Source organism: Haliotis asinina, chromosome 7 (genome assembly GCF_037392515.1).
Source record: "Haliotis asinina isolate JCU_RB_2024 chromosome 7, JCU_Hal_asi_v2, whole genome shotgun sequence".
Lineage (NCBI taxonomy): Eukaryota > Metazoa > Mollusca > Gastropoda > Lepetellida > Haliotidae > Haliotis > Haliotis asinina.
Genome location: NC_090286.1, coordinates 51,656,450 through 51,674,838, shown reverse-complemented (window position 1 = coordinate 51,674,838; position 18,389 = coordinate 51,656,450). Strand labels below are relative to the sequence as shown.

Genomic DNA, 18,389 nt, shown 5'->3' with positions numbered 1-18,389 from the left:
TGGAAGTTCAAGGCTATCAATGCATCCTACGGCGCTGGAAGTTCAAGGCTATCAATGCATCCTACGGCGCTGGAATTTCAAGGCTATCAATGCATCCTACGGCGCTGGAAGTTCAAGGCTATCAATGCATCCTACGGCGCTGGAAGTTCAAGGCTATCAATGCAGCGGTAGGTCGGTTGGCCCATATGCCAGCAGCAAGAAGTCGCCTGGTCACTTTGAATCGGCTCATGTGATAACCAATGATGTGACTGCTGATGACGTCACTATCAACATCCGGTTGCGCAGGTGAATAACCCGCAGACAGCGATCTTTGGGTGACGTGACTCTGGGAAGTTCAGTTCTGGGTCGATCACAATGTTGTTGTGTCATGCTGAAACAGTTACACAGCCGAATTATGGTTTCTGTTGTGCAACCATTGCAATATGGCTGATGGAAGCACCAGTCTGTGTCATTCCCGTGTCCCATTCCCCTTGGCCGGACGTCAGTCTTGACACTTTCTCGTGAGATTTTGTCAAGTGATTGTTCAGTCTTCAGGTTTGATGCCCCCAGTAAGAAAATTGCTCGTGCATAGGACAATGACCACAATTTTGCCAACATTCGTGCAAAACACGTACCAATGTTTTTGGTTGCATTTTGGCAAATTAAGCATGATGGTTGCGTTCTATACAATCAGTGTTCCTAAATAATTTTACCAATTTTAACATTACACCTTTCTTTTGCTCGTCAGTTTAGCATATATGTGATTAAAATATGGCATATTCCAGCAAGTAAGGTAAATAACTATATGCACACAATGAATACTACAGGGCATACAGGGCAGCACATCTAGCCTGAGTTATTACTGAACCGATCCATAAGTTAATGGCATTTACTCTAAATGAAATGAACAGGGCTTTAATATTTTTTACTTCCTTCTCTTACAAATGGACCGAAACTAAGACTTTAAGGGACGTACTTCAAATTTGACAATCCAATTTCCGGGTGCGTTTACACTCTAAAATAACCCATCGTGAGTTGCCAATCAGTTCGAGAAAGCTTACAAACAGGACATATTTCTAATTATTGTACCGAACGCATTATAAGCAAAAAAGAGAACCAATTCAACGGCATACCCGGAATATGACGAGAAATACCCTAGCAAGTGTTGCATTTTGCATTAATTAAATCAACATCCAAACTTCCTGTTCATCACTTCTTATTACACCAAGATGTAATCGGCTCTAAAATAAAACAACTTTGAAACAATATCTAGCTGAAAGTAAAATTTTCCTGCAACATTTCAATATTTTTTTATCATTATTATTATTATTACAGGACATTTATATAGCGCACATGTCCATGCATCTAGTACTTGCTCAAGGCGCTGGTATGTGGCTCCTTCGATCATTGCATGTCAGTCTCAGTGTCACATCGTATTATCAATCTCAACTCCCTGGGGAGTATACAGCTCTTGCTGCCACTAGACGCACCGAGTTTTGTTGTGGCACTCTCATCTTAACGAGGTACCCAATTCACGACTGGGTGGACTGGGACACATAGTCACAATACTTTGTCCATGTTCACTGCTGTACTACAGCCTGTTATATGTCTTCTAATATTGAATATCACTCTTAAGTACATGCTGATTGAAATATATGTTCTCCATATTAGGAAGACACAAACCTTGGTAACTGTATCTACCATCAGCTGTTATTCTATTATTTTTCTCATAATCGGGTCCATAAAAATTAAACAACCTAAAATGTGTATACATTTTGGTGATTCGTTTTCAAAACATCCTTCTTAAACTGCAGATTAAGAAGAAAACTGCAACATGTTACGTCGAACATTAGGATGTTCGACCGTTTTTAGTCCACTTATGTTGCCAACAAATTACTAATGGTATTTTCTAATTTTCAGTAAAATGAATTTTTTCGTTCATTTTGCTTTTACCCCCGTCTGTTCGAGTTCAGCATTGACCATGTGCACATTTAAGGGTAGAGTGTGAATTTATATTTACCTCACAGGTATAATTTTATAAAACCTGGCAAAGATAAAAAAGCAACACATAGAAATACTTATTAATTTGATTATTAAAACAAGTTTGAGAACATTTATAAACTAGATACCTAACAACATACAGGCATACATACATACATACATACATACATACATACATACATACATACATACATACATACATACATACATACATACATACATACATACATACATACATACATACATACATACATACATACATACATACATACATACATACATACATACATACATACATGAAAAGTGCTGAAATTGTATGGACAAATTAGTTACCAGAATTAAATAGCAGTCCTTTTCTCAATCGAATGTATTACTTTGAAAGAAAGGACATTAAAGGTGATTAATTGTTCCATATGATGACACATTCAAGCAGTACAAGTTTGTAACTATAGGGGATAGACAGTGGGAGCGATGTAAACGTCCTGACGCCAGCCATGTCCTTATGGGATAGCAAAGCGACGTTTCCTCGTTAAGTGACGTCAGTAACCGAAACCCATTTATGTGTCACACGACCGTGTTCTTGAAAGTACTTTCTTCCTCTTTGAAATGTCGGCCTCGTGTCCACAGTTTGGACATAAGAACTGCAAAGTGTCGGGTTCTCTACAGCGGGATGACGTTTGGGAACACGAATCCACTGTCCCACAAATACCAGCATCACTTGCGCTTTCCTTGGTAGAACATTCAGGCGTTATCAATTCATTCAGTAAACCTCCTTCCTTATGTTGACCATTGTCTCCAAGAGTCGAGTCCGGAGATGCTCCGCCCAGGAACCGTACAGGGTGCGCATCGTGTAGTTGAACAACATTTTGACAACCTTTTCCTACTCCCAACGACGTCAGTATACCCTTATTATATTTAAGAATGACGTCATGCGACACATACTGGTTAGTGGATAATGCAGAGTTTAGACTTTCAGTGACCTGCCCCTGGTCCTTTACACAGAGTTTTTCATCACTAAGGACATCACCCCTTCTATCATTCCTGAATTTGTCTTGACCTTGACCTACTTTACTGACATGATCTTGACCTTCTTTACAGGCATGTTCTTGACCTTTGCTGACACGACCTTCATCTTCTTTAATTATTTCTCTATGAGCTTCTCGATCACCTTGTCCTAGGTGTTCACCATTGCTTTCATCCACGATACACTGCACTTGGTCACTTGTATATGATGCAACTGACGTAAGATACATATCTGAGACAGGTGGTAGGCGACAAGGCGGGGTGCAAGTGGATTTACGATTAGCTTCTGTGTAGATGGGATAATCTGTGATGTCAACGTACACGTGCTCGCTCATTAAGGAAAATTGGCCAGTTCCAGACTGTGTATATACAGAACGCTTATTGCTGAAATACTGTGCAGTGTATTCAGGTTTGGACTTCTTTTTCATTGTTATGTACATCAGCGAAGCCCTGGTCTGTACCACCATCCAGATATCCCGTATACACCTACACAACCTGAAACAATTGCAATTCCGTTACAATTCTTTGAGGACATGGGGAAACTGCGAGATGCATGGATGAACCAGTTCCACGAGAGAGTGAGTGAGTTTAGTTTCACGCTGCTTTTAGCAATATTCCAGTAATATCCGGGTGAGGGATCACAGATATGGGCATCTCACTTTGTGCCCATGTACAGATTCCAACCCCGGTCTTCAGCATGACAGTAACCACTGGGCTACCCCACTGATAACGTTTGTCATATTTCCACGAGTTCAGTGACTGTTATCACTCACTCTTGCTGGACCCATGAAACCGATTGCTCTGGTCTACATGTGATACACTCACTCACTTCATCTTTCATAATACGCGTTTATACTTAAAATAATAAAAAGCCTATTTTACACTGATTTTTACATATTAATCACAAATCTTAATCAGGATAAATGCTTCATCGATCTATTAATAAGATCAGATTTCTGTGTATGCACATGGTAACTGCATAGTTCAGCTACCGTGAAATGTTAATAAGTTATGTATAAAATATAAATTTACTGTCCATTTGCACACAATGGTGATTAATCGTTCCATATGATGACACTTTCAAGCAGTACAAGTTTGTGACTATAGGGGATAGACAGGGATAGACCGCTATTCATTTATACAACAATGGCATAAGTGCCATTATAACGGATGCTCATTCAAGATCTGTAACTGACACAGGTATACGTGCAACTCATGTTGCATTTGAGTTATACGATATCGGCAAGTACAGATTCTTCGACGAAAGTAGAAGTTTTGCAGAGATATTTCATAGCGTCGAACATAGGAGCATTGACAGTTGACACTTATCAGAGGGGTACTCAAAGTACGTGAAATTGAGAATACCAGATGTCAGACTTCCATTTCCGAGGATGCCGTGGTGACTGAGTGGGTTTCAACAGATCGATGACTTTATCTGTTGGCGTTTAGTGAAACATAATTTAAAAGCTTTAAGTTGTAAGAAAAATGTGTATTTCAGTGTAACATAAATACGATTCACACACCCTAAAGCAGAAAGCTGTTGAAACCCGTGAAGATTCGAATTAGAATTGATCTGGGGTGGACAATACATGTAGTAAGAGGCGACTAACGGGATCAGATGGACAATACATGTAGTAAGAGGCGACTAGCGGGATCGGGTGGACAATACATATAGTAAGAGGCGACTAGCGGGATCAGATGGACAATACATATAGTAAGAGGCGACTAGCGGGATCGGGTGGTCAAGTTCGCTGACTTGGTTGACAGGTGTAATCGAATCCCATTTGCGGAGATCGACGCTCATGTTGTCCATCACTGGATTGTCTGGTCCAGAATCGATTATTTACAGATCGCCATCATATAGCTGGAATACTGCTGAGTGCGGCGTAAAACTAGAATCACTCACCAAGCTGTTCAAAGTCATATACTTTAGGGCGTGGTGTCCTGTTGGGTATGGATGGACACGGCTTGAAACCATCCCTCTTGCTGAACATACTGGTACTGAGGCTGCCATCCTTTTGAATTTCTCTGCACATGTTTTTATAAAACACTGAATATTGTTTCTAGCTTGTTTCATTGATTTCCATCATATCTGGTGAAAATTTGAAGTAACGATACAATGATTTGTTTATCAAATTGGTCTATTTTTAAAATTTAACCGGGTAACTAATATAATCCTATTCTTATTGGGAAAATAATTGTCGAGCAGGGAGAGGGGCGTTGCTGGTGAGAGGATAGTGTTTCTCTCCATATCCATGACACATTATAATTAGTCTCTGCTAAGAAACAAGGGACTTTAAACATAAAGTCATACCAACCTGTCCCCGAATATGTAAACAGCGAGAAGACAGAGTAGAGGGAGCAGAATCAGCAACAGAAATATCCCGTCTTGCATGTCCGAAATGTAAACATTGACCCTCGTTAACGTAATGTCCCTGTAGTTGCTGCACACAGTCCCCACTGTATAGCTGAGCTTCCTTATCACGGCCAGACAACGCTGGTCGGCATTTCGTTAGAATATGTCCTGGTATGTGTGGTTATATATTTCGTAAAGGGCAGCTGGTGGTGACAGAGGTTGTGATGTATCCTGTACATCATAGTTTGGGGTAGTCTGACTGTCTACTTTACTTTATACTGTTGGCGGTAGCCTGACAGTCTGCTTTACTGTTTACTGTTGGCAGTTGTCTGGTTGTCTACTGTCTGCTGTTGGCGGTAGTCTGACTGTCCGCTTTACTGTCTACTGTTGGGCGCAGTCTGGCTGTCTACTTTACTGTCTACTATGCACTAGCTGTGGACAGTCTCTCTGTTCTGTGGAGGTGAAGGCAGTCTGTCTCTCCATTGCGCACAGCGCTCCTAGGTACAGACTGACTGTCTGTCTCCCGTGTGCATCAATAGTAGGTGTAGAAGACAGCACCACTGTCTACTGAGTACATCCATACTAAGTGTGGACAGTTTAACTCTCTGCTGAGTACAGCAACACTAGGTACAGACAATCTGTCTTCTGAGAACTTCGGAAGGGTATAGATAGTCTGCTCTCCCTGCGTACGTCAGTGCTTGGAGTAGGCAGTCCGATTCTCTATTCGTTGGTTTCACATTAATTTACCCTCACTATGTCTTCAGTACAGAGTACAGTCTCTGTGTCATGATTCTTAGGCCGTATAGTAGGTGAGTGACAGTTATATTCCACCACAGCAATATTTCACAGTGAAACAAGAAATTACTTGTGATTAAGTTACAAATTAACAACACAAGAACTATTTTTAGATCTGATCGGACATTATACTCATTTAGCGGGTTGAACCTTACGTTGTGTTTCTAATGACTCCAAACTTACATTAATATCGCAATGAATTAGTTACTTTGGAGATGATGAGGACCCGCTCTGAGTTTGGAATTTCAGAAACAAAGGCGCACTAAGTTGTTTTTCTTCCCTGACCTTTGTTACAGTCATTCCCGGTTTCGATACAGATTCAGACTTAAATCTGTTCATTTGTGAATAAATTTAATGCAGGGAAATGTAAAAGAGATTGAAGAAATGCAACAGGCAGTCTTTGTTCAAAATGTCCCAGAAGCATTACATGCTTGATAAAATAGCCACAATGTTAACTTTAAAAGGCAAACATTATGACTTTCTTAAGAAGTACATAAGTCAGAAAAACACCAAGTCTGAAATGTCAAATCGCAGGTGCAGGGTTGTAGGCATGCTTCAGTCTGATAGCGTGATGTCGATGTGACGTCCACATAAACACAATATTTCAACATTTTCCGAAATCTTTTTGAAAAAGTATTGTTTGGGAATGAGTAGTATGCTTTGGGGTGTGAAAAAAGGTGCATCAAGGACGCAAATGTTTATGGCTGAGAAGAACTTAAAGAGTGGTTTGAGGGACAGAGACGAGATTTTGTAAATATAAGTCTTAATCGGATTTGCAACACAACGGTCACTGAGTGAGGTTTTAAAACGATCGGGCAAAACCATATTTGCTCAGTATGTACAGTGGTATCGTCAATGGCGAGGACATGATAGGCTAACTCCTCTAATTCATACTGTCAAGCGCCAGGCACAGCATCTCCTTCCTTGACACCCTGAATGTGGGGAGCCAGGGACAGTAACTCCTTTATTGTTCTCCTGAATGCCGGGAGCCAAGGACAGTCACTTCTTTATTGTTCCAATGAATGCCTGGAACCAGGGTCAGTCACTCCTTTTTAAGCGACACTCGAAGTATATCAGCTCGTTCTTCGCTTCCATTCCCCATACCAGTTTCTAGTTCAACGGAACCCGTTACAGTAATAGAATCCAGGTGCGAGACTGTTTGAACCAGTTACAGTAATAGGATCCAGGTGTGAGATTCTATGAACCAGTTAAGTAATACAGCACAAATGGAATGGCAGAAATGGAATTTCTTTATTGCGAACTGAAAATTAAACATCAAGTTATTCCACCTCGAACTCGGTGACATGTATACAAACTGTCGAGTGGTTAAGAGGATATTTCCATTCGGCGACAAAAATGGATCATGGATCACTTTATCATATCAATATCTAGACTGCTTCTTCTATTCTAAAGCGAAAATATTACAACATTCGCATGGAATGCGCTTATGTAGATGTTTCGTTATTGGTGGAGTTATCACGGAGTGCTTTCAGATATTTAATACACGTATTTTTACATTATGGAGCGACCCTTGATCCTTGACTTAGCATTACTCAGCACATATCCTGTATAGCTCTACAACGTTAGTCCCAGCCTTGCAGTCCCGACGTTGGATCTGGACCGTCTTCTACACTCCACTTATAGACAGCATGTCTTCCCAAAAGCTTCAACAGAATTACAACGTGGTCCTTCAAGAGTGAAATACATTTTTTCTACTCTTGATAACGTTTCTTGACCCCTTTTACATTGACATACAGACTCATGTTGTTTTCATCAAAACGCCGTTTTCTTGAATTAATAGTAAAGGGTAGCTTTCTTACAGCACTGAGGCGGGAGGCAAGTTGTGATGTATCCGGTAAGTCACGCAAAAGGACTTTCCTCTCACGGGTCAGATCAGACAGACGAGAGGGATCCTGGGGTGTAGCCACACTGTTGTGCATAGTTGCATAGTCCTTGTCTGAACCAGATTCTCGAAGTTTCATTACGCCACTGAAGCGAAATCGTATTGATGATATTTGTCAGGTAATAGTGCACAGCGTGGTCAATATCTGATAAAGGTTCAGTGTTGATGTGAGGACGATCTGATCCCGTATTTCCCTGGAGTATGTCCCTTATAGGCCTACTGAAGTAATCACGTACGGCTCTCTGTATTGATGCATCAAGTTCCTGGCAAGTATCTCCAGCATCAGCGGATCCATGCATTTCTATCTCTGCGCTCACACTACCGGACCCAGGAACAGATGTCCTGGTCCTGAGGCAAATGGTCTCACGATTTCCCAGGGACTCATAGACATTCCCATCACGTGATTCTTGCGATTGTCTTGTTCCTTCACGGAAAGATTCCAAAGGTACTTCATCTGAATCACGGGGGGCAACACCGGACCATCCTCCACCTGATGCTAGGGGAGTAGCATCACCTGTTCCTGAAGATGCGACTGAAACTTCAAGCCCTCTTCGAGAAACGGTCGCGTGTGGAACCGGATTATCAATGTCACCGCATGCTTGGTAATGACCCTCACAGTGATCATTGACTTCAGATGTCGCAGTGTCGGTTTCTGTACCACGAAGACTGAGATGTGTGTCATTTATTTGAGTGTTTTGCAGCACATGACGTGATGTGGACTCCAGAAGATGATGATACAAGTCCTCGGTTTGCCTGTCCAATGTACCTTCCTTCGTGAATGTGGTTAGGGTGTCTTGTATTGCATGGTGTACACTCGCCGTCAAGTACTGGTTGTAGGCTGTTTCATCATCTGCAATGTCTGTCTCCTCAAACAGGCTTGTCGTGGCTTCAGTTTCCCTTCTTTCGTCATATGCAGAAGGTCGAACATTGGACTTTGTGGGACCACACAATCTGTAAATAGATAGCTTTTATGTCAATTATGTCAGTTGACGGGTACATGGACCTATGTCTTTTTCTTCGACGTTTTTGGGGCGGTGGAGTAGCATAGTGGTTAAAGCGTTCGTTGGTCACACTGAAGACCCGGGTTCTATCCCCGACATGGGAAACAATGTGTGAAACCATAACAATTAAAGTTTCATATGGCCAGAGGTCGTATAACCATTTCTAAACCTAATGTTGTCTTTTTGTATCTGGACAAATACCACAATTTTCAAGGATACAGCTTAATTAAGCCTTATGCAACCAGCCATAAATGTGTCCTTTTGGGAGGTCGATACCGTCCGAAGCATATTTCCTTAACTATTTGTGATAACTTCATCAGACTTGATACACATATCAAGCATGATAGATAGGTTTGCCATTTGTGGTTTAGACCCAGATAGTTTGCGGTTTCCACCCAAATGTGACTAAGGCTGTGGGTACGAGGATGTCATCTTGTTCGGCGCAGATTTCCTCAAACAATACATGGTAGCTTCATCACATTTGGCACACATGTCAAGCATGATCCATAGATGTGCCATTTGATGGTTATACCCAGATATGAATTTTATTTTTTGCTGGATCCATGTACACGTGACTTTGACTGTGACTATCATGATGTCATCTTGCTCGGAGCAGATCTCCTAAACATGCTAGTTTCAAGAAACTTAGAAATTTAGGCAAAAAATCGAAGCAAAGAGAAATTTCAAGTTTTTGACCGAAACTTGAAGCAACCAGTAAATATTCGAAATTTCAAGTTTTTGACTGAAACTTCATAGGTCACACGCGACATAAAACACAACTTTGCAGATTCTGATACCTTTCGGTATGCACTTACCGAAACAAATCATCAAAAATGCCAATTCAAGAACATAATATTATTGTTGGCTGTAATTCTTGTGTTTTGAAACATATTTTCACGTGAAATTCGTCGGATATGGTTATTCAACTGAGCAGAATTGTAGTAGCCTCCCTTATCTGACCTAGTTTTTGGACACCTCTTGTGTATTTCTCTCCTCTATGTGTTTCTCAGCAGAAGACATGGTAGGTGTTACCTAGACACATTGATACAGTGGCCTTTTTTTTATTGTCTATTATATAGTACAGGATGGATTTGACTTGTGGTGACACTTTTTCTTTGTGTTTTATGTTTTCTAATGTCTTTTATAATCTTGTTTTCACTAAAAAATATAAAAACATCCATTTCAGTAGACAGTTGAGATATAGTAACAGTGTGCGCATTATGAATCAATATGGGTGATAAGATTAGAATAGCTTCAGCCAATTGTAGAGGCCTGGCAGAAAAGAGAAAACGAAAAGAAATAATGAACCTTTGGCGTAAAAGAAAGTTTTCAGTTATATGCCTACAAGATATTCATATAGCCAAAGAGGATGATATTACTATGAGAAATGAATGGGGTCTTCAAAGCATTATAGCACCATATAAATCAAATGCAAGAGGGGTTGCTATCCTATTTAACAATAATTTGGAAGTAAATATCCACAAATTCAAGACTGACACCAATGGAAACTATATAATAGCAGATGTAACTATAGAAGGAATAAGAATCACACTGACTAATATATATGGTCCTAATCAAGATGTACCCGAATTTTATCATGCCTTATTTCACAATATGGAAGAATTTGAAAATGAATCTGTTGTGATATGTGGAGACTGGAACTTAGTTCTTAATCCTTCCATTGACTTAGAAAATTATAAACATATTAATAATCCAAAAGCAAGAAAGGTATTGTTAGATAATATAGAAAAGTATGATTTGATAGACATTTGGAGGGAGAGAAATTACGATGTTAAAAAGTACACATGGTGGAAAAAAACCCGAAACAACAGTCCAGACTTGATTTCTTTTTAGTTTCACAAGATTTAGCAAACATGACAAGTGACTGTTCCATACTTCCAGGATATAAATCTGATCATTCGGCAATTACTATGTCCTTTTCCAGTGAACTTCATAAGGAACGGGGTGGTGGATACTGGAAATTAAATACATCATTACTATATAATCAAGACTATGTAAATATGGTCAAGGACATGCTTCTTGAAACAAAATTAGAATACTGTAACTGCACTGACGATGAACTAGGTCATACTGAGGACTCAAAATTACAACTTAAAATAAGTGACACATTGTTTTTAGAAACATTTTTGATGAAAGTGGGGGGAAAACAATATCATTCTCTTCCTACCTAAAAAAAATCAAGACTGAAAAAATGAAAAATTTAGAAAAAACAATCTCTGCAAAGGAAGAAGAAATCAGAGAAAATTTCCAAACAGTGTGTGAAACTAAACTTGCTGAACTATCCAAATGTAAACTAGAATTTGAAAAATTAAAAGAAGCTGAAATAAGAGGTATACAAATAAGAAATAGAATTCAGTGGTACGAGGAAGGAGAAAAAACAACCAAATATTTCTGTCATCTCGAAAACAGAAATTATACCAGTAAGCTTATGAATAGTGTCATTAATGATAAAGGAGAAGTAATATCAGATGGTAAGGCTATTCTATATGAGCAGAGAAAATTTTATGAAAATCTATATGCATCAGGTGGTACAATAGCAAGTAAATATATTGAGATATTCAATGATATTATTACACCAAAACTAACAACTGTTGAAGCTGAAACTCTTGAGGGTGACATTACAATAGATGAGATAACACAAGCTGTTAAATCAATGAAAAATAACAAAAGCCCAGGAATAGATGGTTTCCCAATAGAATTCTTTAAATTTGTCTGGAAAGATCTCCATATTTGGGTTTGTAGATATATATCAGAAACGTTCAGGCAAAATATGTCCAACAATCAAAAGAGGCGTCATCACATGCATTCCAAAAGCTAACAAAAATAGACAGTTGTTAAAAAACTGGCGCCCAATTTCCCTTCTAAATTCTGTGTATAAAATACTCAGTACATGTATAGCCAATAGAATTAAAAAAACTTTGAATACACTAATTCATGAAACTCAGACAGGGTTTATCCCTGGAAGATGTATTAGTGAGAACATTAGACTAGTATATGATATTATGTTTGAAGCAAAATTACAGGGTAAAAAGGGACTGTTGTTACTTATTGACTTTGAAAAAGCTTTCGACACTGTCTCTAAAGAATTTATAATTCTAACAATAGGAAAATTTGGCTTTGGACCTAATATGGAAAAATGGATCAAAATATTAATCAATGATCCTACATCTTGTGTTATACAAAATGGTCATCTATCTCAGTTTTTTCACAATGAAAGGGGCTGTAGACAAGGCGACCCGGTCTCTCCCTACATATTCCTTTTAGTGGCAGAAATTTTAGGAACAATGATCCGTAACAACAGTGCAATAAAAGGAATGACGTTGAATAATACTGAACATAAAATTGGACAATATGCAGATGATACTGAATTATTTCTTGATGGATGTGAAGAAAGCTTAAGCATAGCAATTGACACCCTAAATAATTTCTACAAAATGTCTGGTTTAAGAATAAACGTAGAGAAGACTAAAGCAATATGGATAGGCTCAATGGCAGGTAGTAACATGATGTTATGTCAGGATCTTAAGCTTGATTGGCACAGTGGGGATTTTGATGTACTAGGAATAAAGCTTAATCCTAAGTTGAATAACCTTTGGGTAATTAATACAAGAAAAAGACTAGAAATTATTAATAGAACTCTTGGGAATTGGAGAAAAAGAAATTTGACATTAATAGGGAAAATAACGGTTATTAAAACTTTAGCACTCTCATCATTAGTGCATATATTCACTTCACTCCCAAATCCTCCAAAGGAATTCACTGATAAATTAAACAATATATTTTATAAATTCATCTGGAATGATAAGCGCGATAAGATAAAGCGAACAACACTTATTAGAAAATATGAAGAAGGGGGACTAAGAATGGTTAATGTAGAGGTATTCATTAACTCATTAAAACTGTCAGTATTAAATAAAAATAAAAACACTAGCCCTAGTACCTTTCCATTCAAGGATATATTTCTGCTTGGAGCCAACATTGAAAATTATGTGAAAATAATTAATCCCTATTGGAAAGATGTGTTGGCAGCATGGGGAATATTTTATAGAACACATAAAACTGATTTTACAGATATTAATCAAATCTTATCTGAACCCCTTTGGTTCAACCATCAATTTCAAAATAGTAATTTTATTATAAGACATTGGTATTTTAAGGGTATTCACTCTATAAGAGACTTGTGTAATGATCAAGGTATTTTGTCATTTAATGAACTTAAGAAAACTTACAAAATCAAAGGCACAGTTCTTGATTACTACCAGGTTCTTTCAAATATACCAAGAAAATGGAAAGATACTATTAGAAATAATCTATTGATTGTTCATAATCACTATCTCAGCACACCACTGATATGTTTACTTTCAGCACCAAAGAGGTCAAGATATTTCTATGATAAGCTTATAAGTACTGAAACTTTCCCTTCTACATGTGAAAAATGGCAACAACTCTTTGACACTGTAATCCCATGGGAATATATTTTTAAAGATTATAGAAGATGCACAAAAGATACTAAATTGATTGACTTTCAATTTAAATTTATTCATAATATTATATACACAAAAAAAGAATTACTGAAAATGAAATTAGTTGATGATGAACTTTGCTCTTTTTGTAACTTAGTGTCTGAAAATTTGATACATATTTATTGGGAATGTGAATGTGTGAAAACATTCTGGTTGAAACTGAAAGAATATATTGACAATAAGACAACAGAAACATTTACCCTGACAAAATATACAGTCTTAATTGGTGGAAATAATACTGACTTAATGAACCATATACTTCTTGCTGGTAAAAAATACATTCATGTATCAAGTATTAAAAACACCAAGTTATCACTGGATGCATTTCTAAAAATACTGGGTGATATTTTCAAAACTGAAAAGTTTATTGCTACTAAGAATAATAAAATGTTACCATTTGACAGAAAATGGTCACCACTGCTGCCATATATCCAGTATGTATAATTTGTATCCATATGAATTTTTGTCTTATTATGTACTTGTGCTGTTGCATCATTTATTTGTGTATCTGTCTACTGAGTTGAATGGATAATAAAAACAAAAACAAACAAAAAAAATGCCAATTCAGCCTATGAAGTTGAAAAAAACGCGTTGAAGTTCAAATGATTCACTAAATTACCCTCAGCGTTGGGGAAAAATGTGGTCCCAACAGCCGTGATGCGCTGCACCCATAACGCATGCGCAGTGAATAGGTTCGCGGAGCTTGAAACAGTATGCATGCCCGGAGTATGAGGTCGTGAGCAGTAGTCAAATATAGGTTGTGTACACAAACAAGTAAATAGTCTACTCGTTACACAAAAAAAAACCTTGTTGATTGTGGTAAGCAGCCTCTGTCACAGAGAAAGCTCAATGTCTGGTTTATTGACACCTATGTGTATGCCTGTCTGCTAAAGACAACATGCAATACACAGCTTCAATCATTGACCACACGACCACATGCAACATAACACCTTTCAGGCTATACGCCATAAACAAAATATATTGATTTCTGACTCGTGCATCCGAGTCCTGTCTCTGTCGTATTATGTAATTATGTGGGTGTGATACCTGTACACATGACATGTTTTTATGTCTGTGGATTGCAAACAAACTACATCGATTTTTCTCGGATGAATGGATCTGACGGAAACTGGTGCAAACTCATGTCAGTTTCAAGTCCTGCTTGGACGAATGACAGTTTCCAGCCATCCCCGGTAGTTCACTCTCTCTACTTACATGATTTTTGATTGGATCGAACGCAAATTCAGAGAACATGTATTTACAAAATATATAGTCTGGTTCATAATTATTGAGAATTTTTCTTCTTACTTTTAGCTATCCTAACACCTCAACTGATTCACTGATACTTAAAACTAAGTAATGGTATAAGGGAGGTAACTCATCTTGGCCTACTGAGTATAGTACAATTAGAGTTACCTCCCCTGAATTTGTAGCAGACGTCATTTTCCTCAGCTCTGTCAACAATGTCTGCTGAAGATAAAAGAAGGTTGATTTTTGAGTTGTGTAATCAAGGAATTGATGATGTAAATACATTGGCAAAGAGAACAGGAACTCTACTGTGTATAGGATTAGGAAGAATTTTAAAGAGGGAAAGGATTTTGGGCACCAGAAAGGAGCAGGGAGACCCAGAAAATTGGACTTCTCAGATCGCGTCCGGCTGGGAATTTTAGCGTCTAAAAAGCAAAGGGCAAGCATCTCCAACATCAGGTATGGAATGATAGAAAGGGGATCAACAGTTGTATCAAAATCTACAGTTAGAAGAAATTTGATTGATCTTGGATGGGAGAAAAAGACTGGAATTCCTTCTCCTCTCATGAAACAAGAACATAAAGACAGGCGTGTTGAGTGGTGTTTGGCACATGAAAACTTTGACTGGGAAAATGTGATTTTTACTGATGAAAGCTCAATATCGGTATATCCCAATAATGTGAAAATATGGACAAAGTCTGCGTCAGCACCGTTGTATCGACGACCTAAATACAGCCCAAAGTTTCATGTATGGGGAGGGATATCCTTATTAGGAACGACCCCGCTGTGTGTGTTTGAGGGAAATCTGACAAGTCAACGCTACACTAACATATTAGATAATTTTCTCCTTCCAAGTGCACATGTGTTTTATGGAAATGACTGGATTTTGCAGCAAGATAATGATCCTAAACACACCGCAAAACATGCCAAGCAGTGGTTTCAGGAGAAAAATGTGACTGCATTACCATTTCCTGCATATAGTCCTGACTTAAATCCCATTGAGAACATTTGGGGGATGATGAAGGAATGTGTGAATCAAAAGGGGTTGACAAAAATTGTAGACATGAAGAGAGAAGTGGTCCGATACTGGGACAGCATAACTCACGAGACACTAACCTCTCTGATAGGAAGTATGCCTACCCGTCTTAGACTGTGCCGTGAAGCTCAAGGAGACTTGATAAAATATTAAATTGTTACCTACACAACATGAAAAGGTCAGTTCACGTTCACAATACATTCAATTTTATCTGATTTGTTCTCGTTTAATAATATGAAATGCTTTAGCTATTCTCAATAATTTTGAACCATACTGTACCTCTATATCTCTATATACATTCTTTATGGATAACATCTTCTTCTAGTGTATATGATTTTGTTTGACACCGGTATATGAATCCATGCTGAAACGACGCATCAACTACAATAAAAGAATTTGTTATACATAAAGAATCTACTTTCTTGTGACTCGTCATACTTGCCCATCAAACAGATCATCCTTCTGAACAAACATTGAGCCCTCAGCCAATCGGAGGCCGTCGTTACACTTGAGTGCACACCCACCCGCTATCACTGGGTTCGGTCTCCCGAGGGCTTTGTTTGGAGGGATGTAAGCCCAAATATTGCACTTTTGAATCGCGATTCTACGGCTTTAATTTTGTTTATTTGTTTTTTTACAAGCAGCTATGCATATTATATGTCACAAATAAGTGATAACTGTGTTTTCATTATGTTTTATTTTTTGGCTGAATGTGACCTCGAAGCAAAGAAATAATTCTCGAAGTAACGAGAAATTAATCGAAGCAACGCAAAAAGTATTTGAAATAACGGGAAAATTCTCGAAGTTAAGCGAAAATTATTGAATTAAAGAGAAAATACTCGAAGCAACGAGTAAATAATCGAAGTAACGACAATTTTCTTTGAAAAAAATATTTTATGCTGCAAAAGTGGCAGCATTAGGCGTTCGTAGTAAGGAGTGTAATCCCTCCATAATTATTCGTACTATTTATATCACCCTGTTTGTGAATGGGGACAATTACACCGATTGACCAAGATTGAGGGAAAGCAATAGTCTGGAGTATAACATTAAACATTAGTTCCAAATATGGTATTAATATATCTGCTGAGTTCTTCAAAACTGCAGAATTATTTAGATTTCGATTATTATTCACTTATTCATAATATATAACCAGGCTGAATGTGGGATTCGAACCAGTGATCACATGTTCTAGCACGTATATGACGCAAATCTGCACAGTGAGTAGATATACATCAAAATGTATTCCTTTATTTTCTGATGCGATATGTGTTGCAAAATACTTACTTCATCCCTCCCCCCCATTACTTTTACCTTGTAGACGCACTTACCTCAGTCCGGCCAAACAGAGGCACGTACATACAATGCCAACGATTACGGCAGAAACAAAGACCACCACAAACAGGACATAATCCATCTCTGAAATAGTAAAGACTTATGTGAATAAACTGGCCATCAAAGTATCAAAGGTAGCTTTCTGTGTATGTATGTATGTATGTATGTATGTATGTATGTATGTATGTATGTATGTATGTATGTATGTATGTATGTATGTATGTATGTATGTATGTATGTATGTATGTATGTATGTATGTATGTATGTATGTCTGTCTGTCTGTGTGTGTGTGTGTGTGTGTTTGTGTGTGTGTGTGTGGATGGATGGATGGATGCATGCATGCATGTATGTATGCACGGACCATAGGCATGTTTTCTTGTACCTGTAAAGCTACCATGAACGGATGTTGTATTGATATCGTTGTATGAACTGATAAAGCACATATGCTTTTTTCAATTTCCTTTTCGGAAATATTTCAAACCGACCATTGCACCTTTTTACCGATAGGTTATGAGTTATGTTGAAGTTAGTATCCTGCAGACCCTGGGCTAATGTCCAGAATGCACTGGGTATGCGGGTAAGTTGCAAAGTGACAAAACACCCAGAAACTTGCAAACCTTTCCTTTTACGTCCCAGAAGCTGTTTAATCCTGGTACAATTCAAGGCTTCAAGGCTTCAGTGACACAACTGAGGTACATATGTGGAGGACATAAGACATTATCAAATAAATAAGATTAATTCTAGTATCCATCGTGCGTGTATATAACAATACATATCAGATAATGATAGAAAACAGATAATATTATTGACAAATAACTTACTTCGAGGTCGGTCCCATTAACGTGTTATAATCGACAAGCAGGCTACAACCTAGCTGGTTTCATTTTCCGCGGGGATTAATAATGAGTAATCATCGAGAACAGTTTGAACGAATGAACTGATACATCCGCCAGAAAAGTGATGAGTTATCTTCAATAGTTATCCCATGCATCGGGGGATTTTTAGACGACAATCGGACGTAATGGCAAATGACAAACAGCTGTATCACAGACGGCTGGTCGATCTATACCTCAACACAAACAGGTAGAGACATGATCACCTGTACAGCACAAATTCCGTATTATATTATTCTAGGCCTGGCGTGAATAATGACAGAACCACACCATCAGC

The 18,389-nt window shown here is 38.2% G+C and overlaps 2 protein-coding genes across 2 annotated transcripts; both read right to left on the bottom strand.

Annotated features, from left to right (window-relative positions):
* Positions 1-2,052: 2,052 nt before the first annotated feature.
* LOC137291595 (uncharacterized) lies at positions 2,053-5,473 on the bottom strand. The gene is made up of 2 exons (XM_067822979.1): positions 5,322-5,473; positions 2,053-3,498 (listed from the first exon to the last, which is right to left on the bottom strand). The coding sequence occupies exons 1-2, from the start codon at positions 5,396-5,398 to the stop codon at positions 2,538-2,540; spliced, it is 1,038 nt and encodes a 345-aa protein (XP_067679080.1). The 5' UTR covers positions 5,399-5,473; the 3' UTR covers positions 2,053-2,537.
* Positions 5,474-7,386: 1,913 nt separating this feature from the next.
* Positions 7,387-18,085, bottom strand: LOC137291594 (uncharacterized). The gene is made up of 3 exons (XM_067822978.1): positions 18,041-18,085; positions 17,215-17,302; positions 7,387-9,008 (listed from the first exon to the last, which is right to left on the bottom strand). Exons 2-3 carry the CDS (start codon positions 17,298-17,300, stop codon positions 8,048-8,050), a joined length of 1,047 nt encoding a protein of 348 aa, XP_067679079.1. The 5' UTR covers positions 17,301-17,302; positions 18,041-18,085; the 3' UTR covers positions 7,387-8,047.
* Positions 18,086-18,389: the final 304 nt, after the last annotated feature.

Excerpts from the sequence above, each read along its gene's own strand:
- LOC137291594 (XM_067822978.1), bottom strand. The coding sequence starts at position 17,300 with ATGGATTATGTCCTGTTTGTGGTGGTCTTTGTTTCTGCCGTAATCGTT. Across the intron at positions 9,009-17,214 it reads CTCTGTTTGGCCGGACTGAG|ATTGTGTGGTCCCACAAAGT; the intron begins GTAAGTGCGTCT and ends ATCTATTTACAG.
- LOC137291595 (XM_067822979.1), bottom strand. The coding sequence starts at position 5,398 with ATGCAAGACGGGATATTTCTGTTGCTGATTCTGCTCCCTCTACTCTGT. Across the intron at positions 3,499-5,321 it reads GTTTACATATTCGGGGACAG|GTTGTGTAGGTGTATACGGG; the intron begins GTTGGTATGACT and ends CAATTGTTTCAG.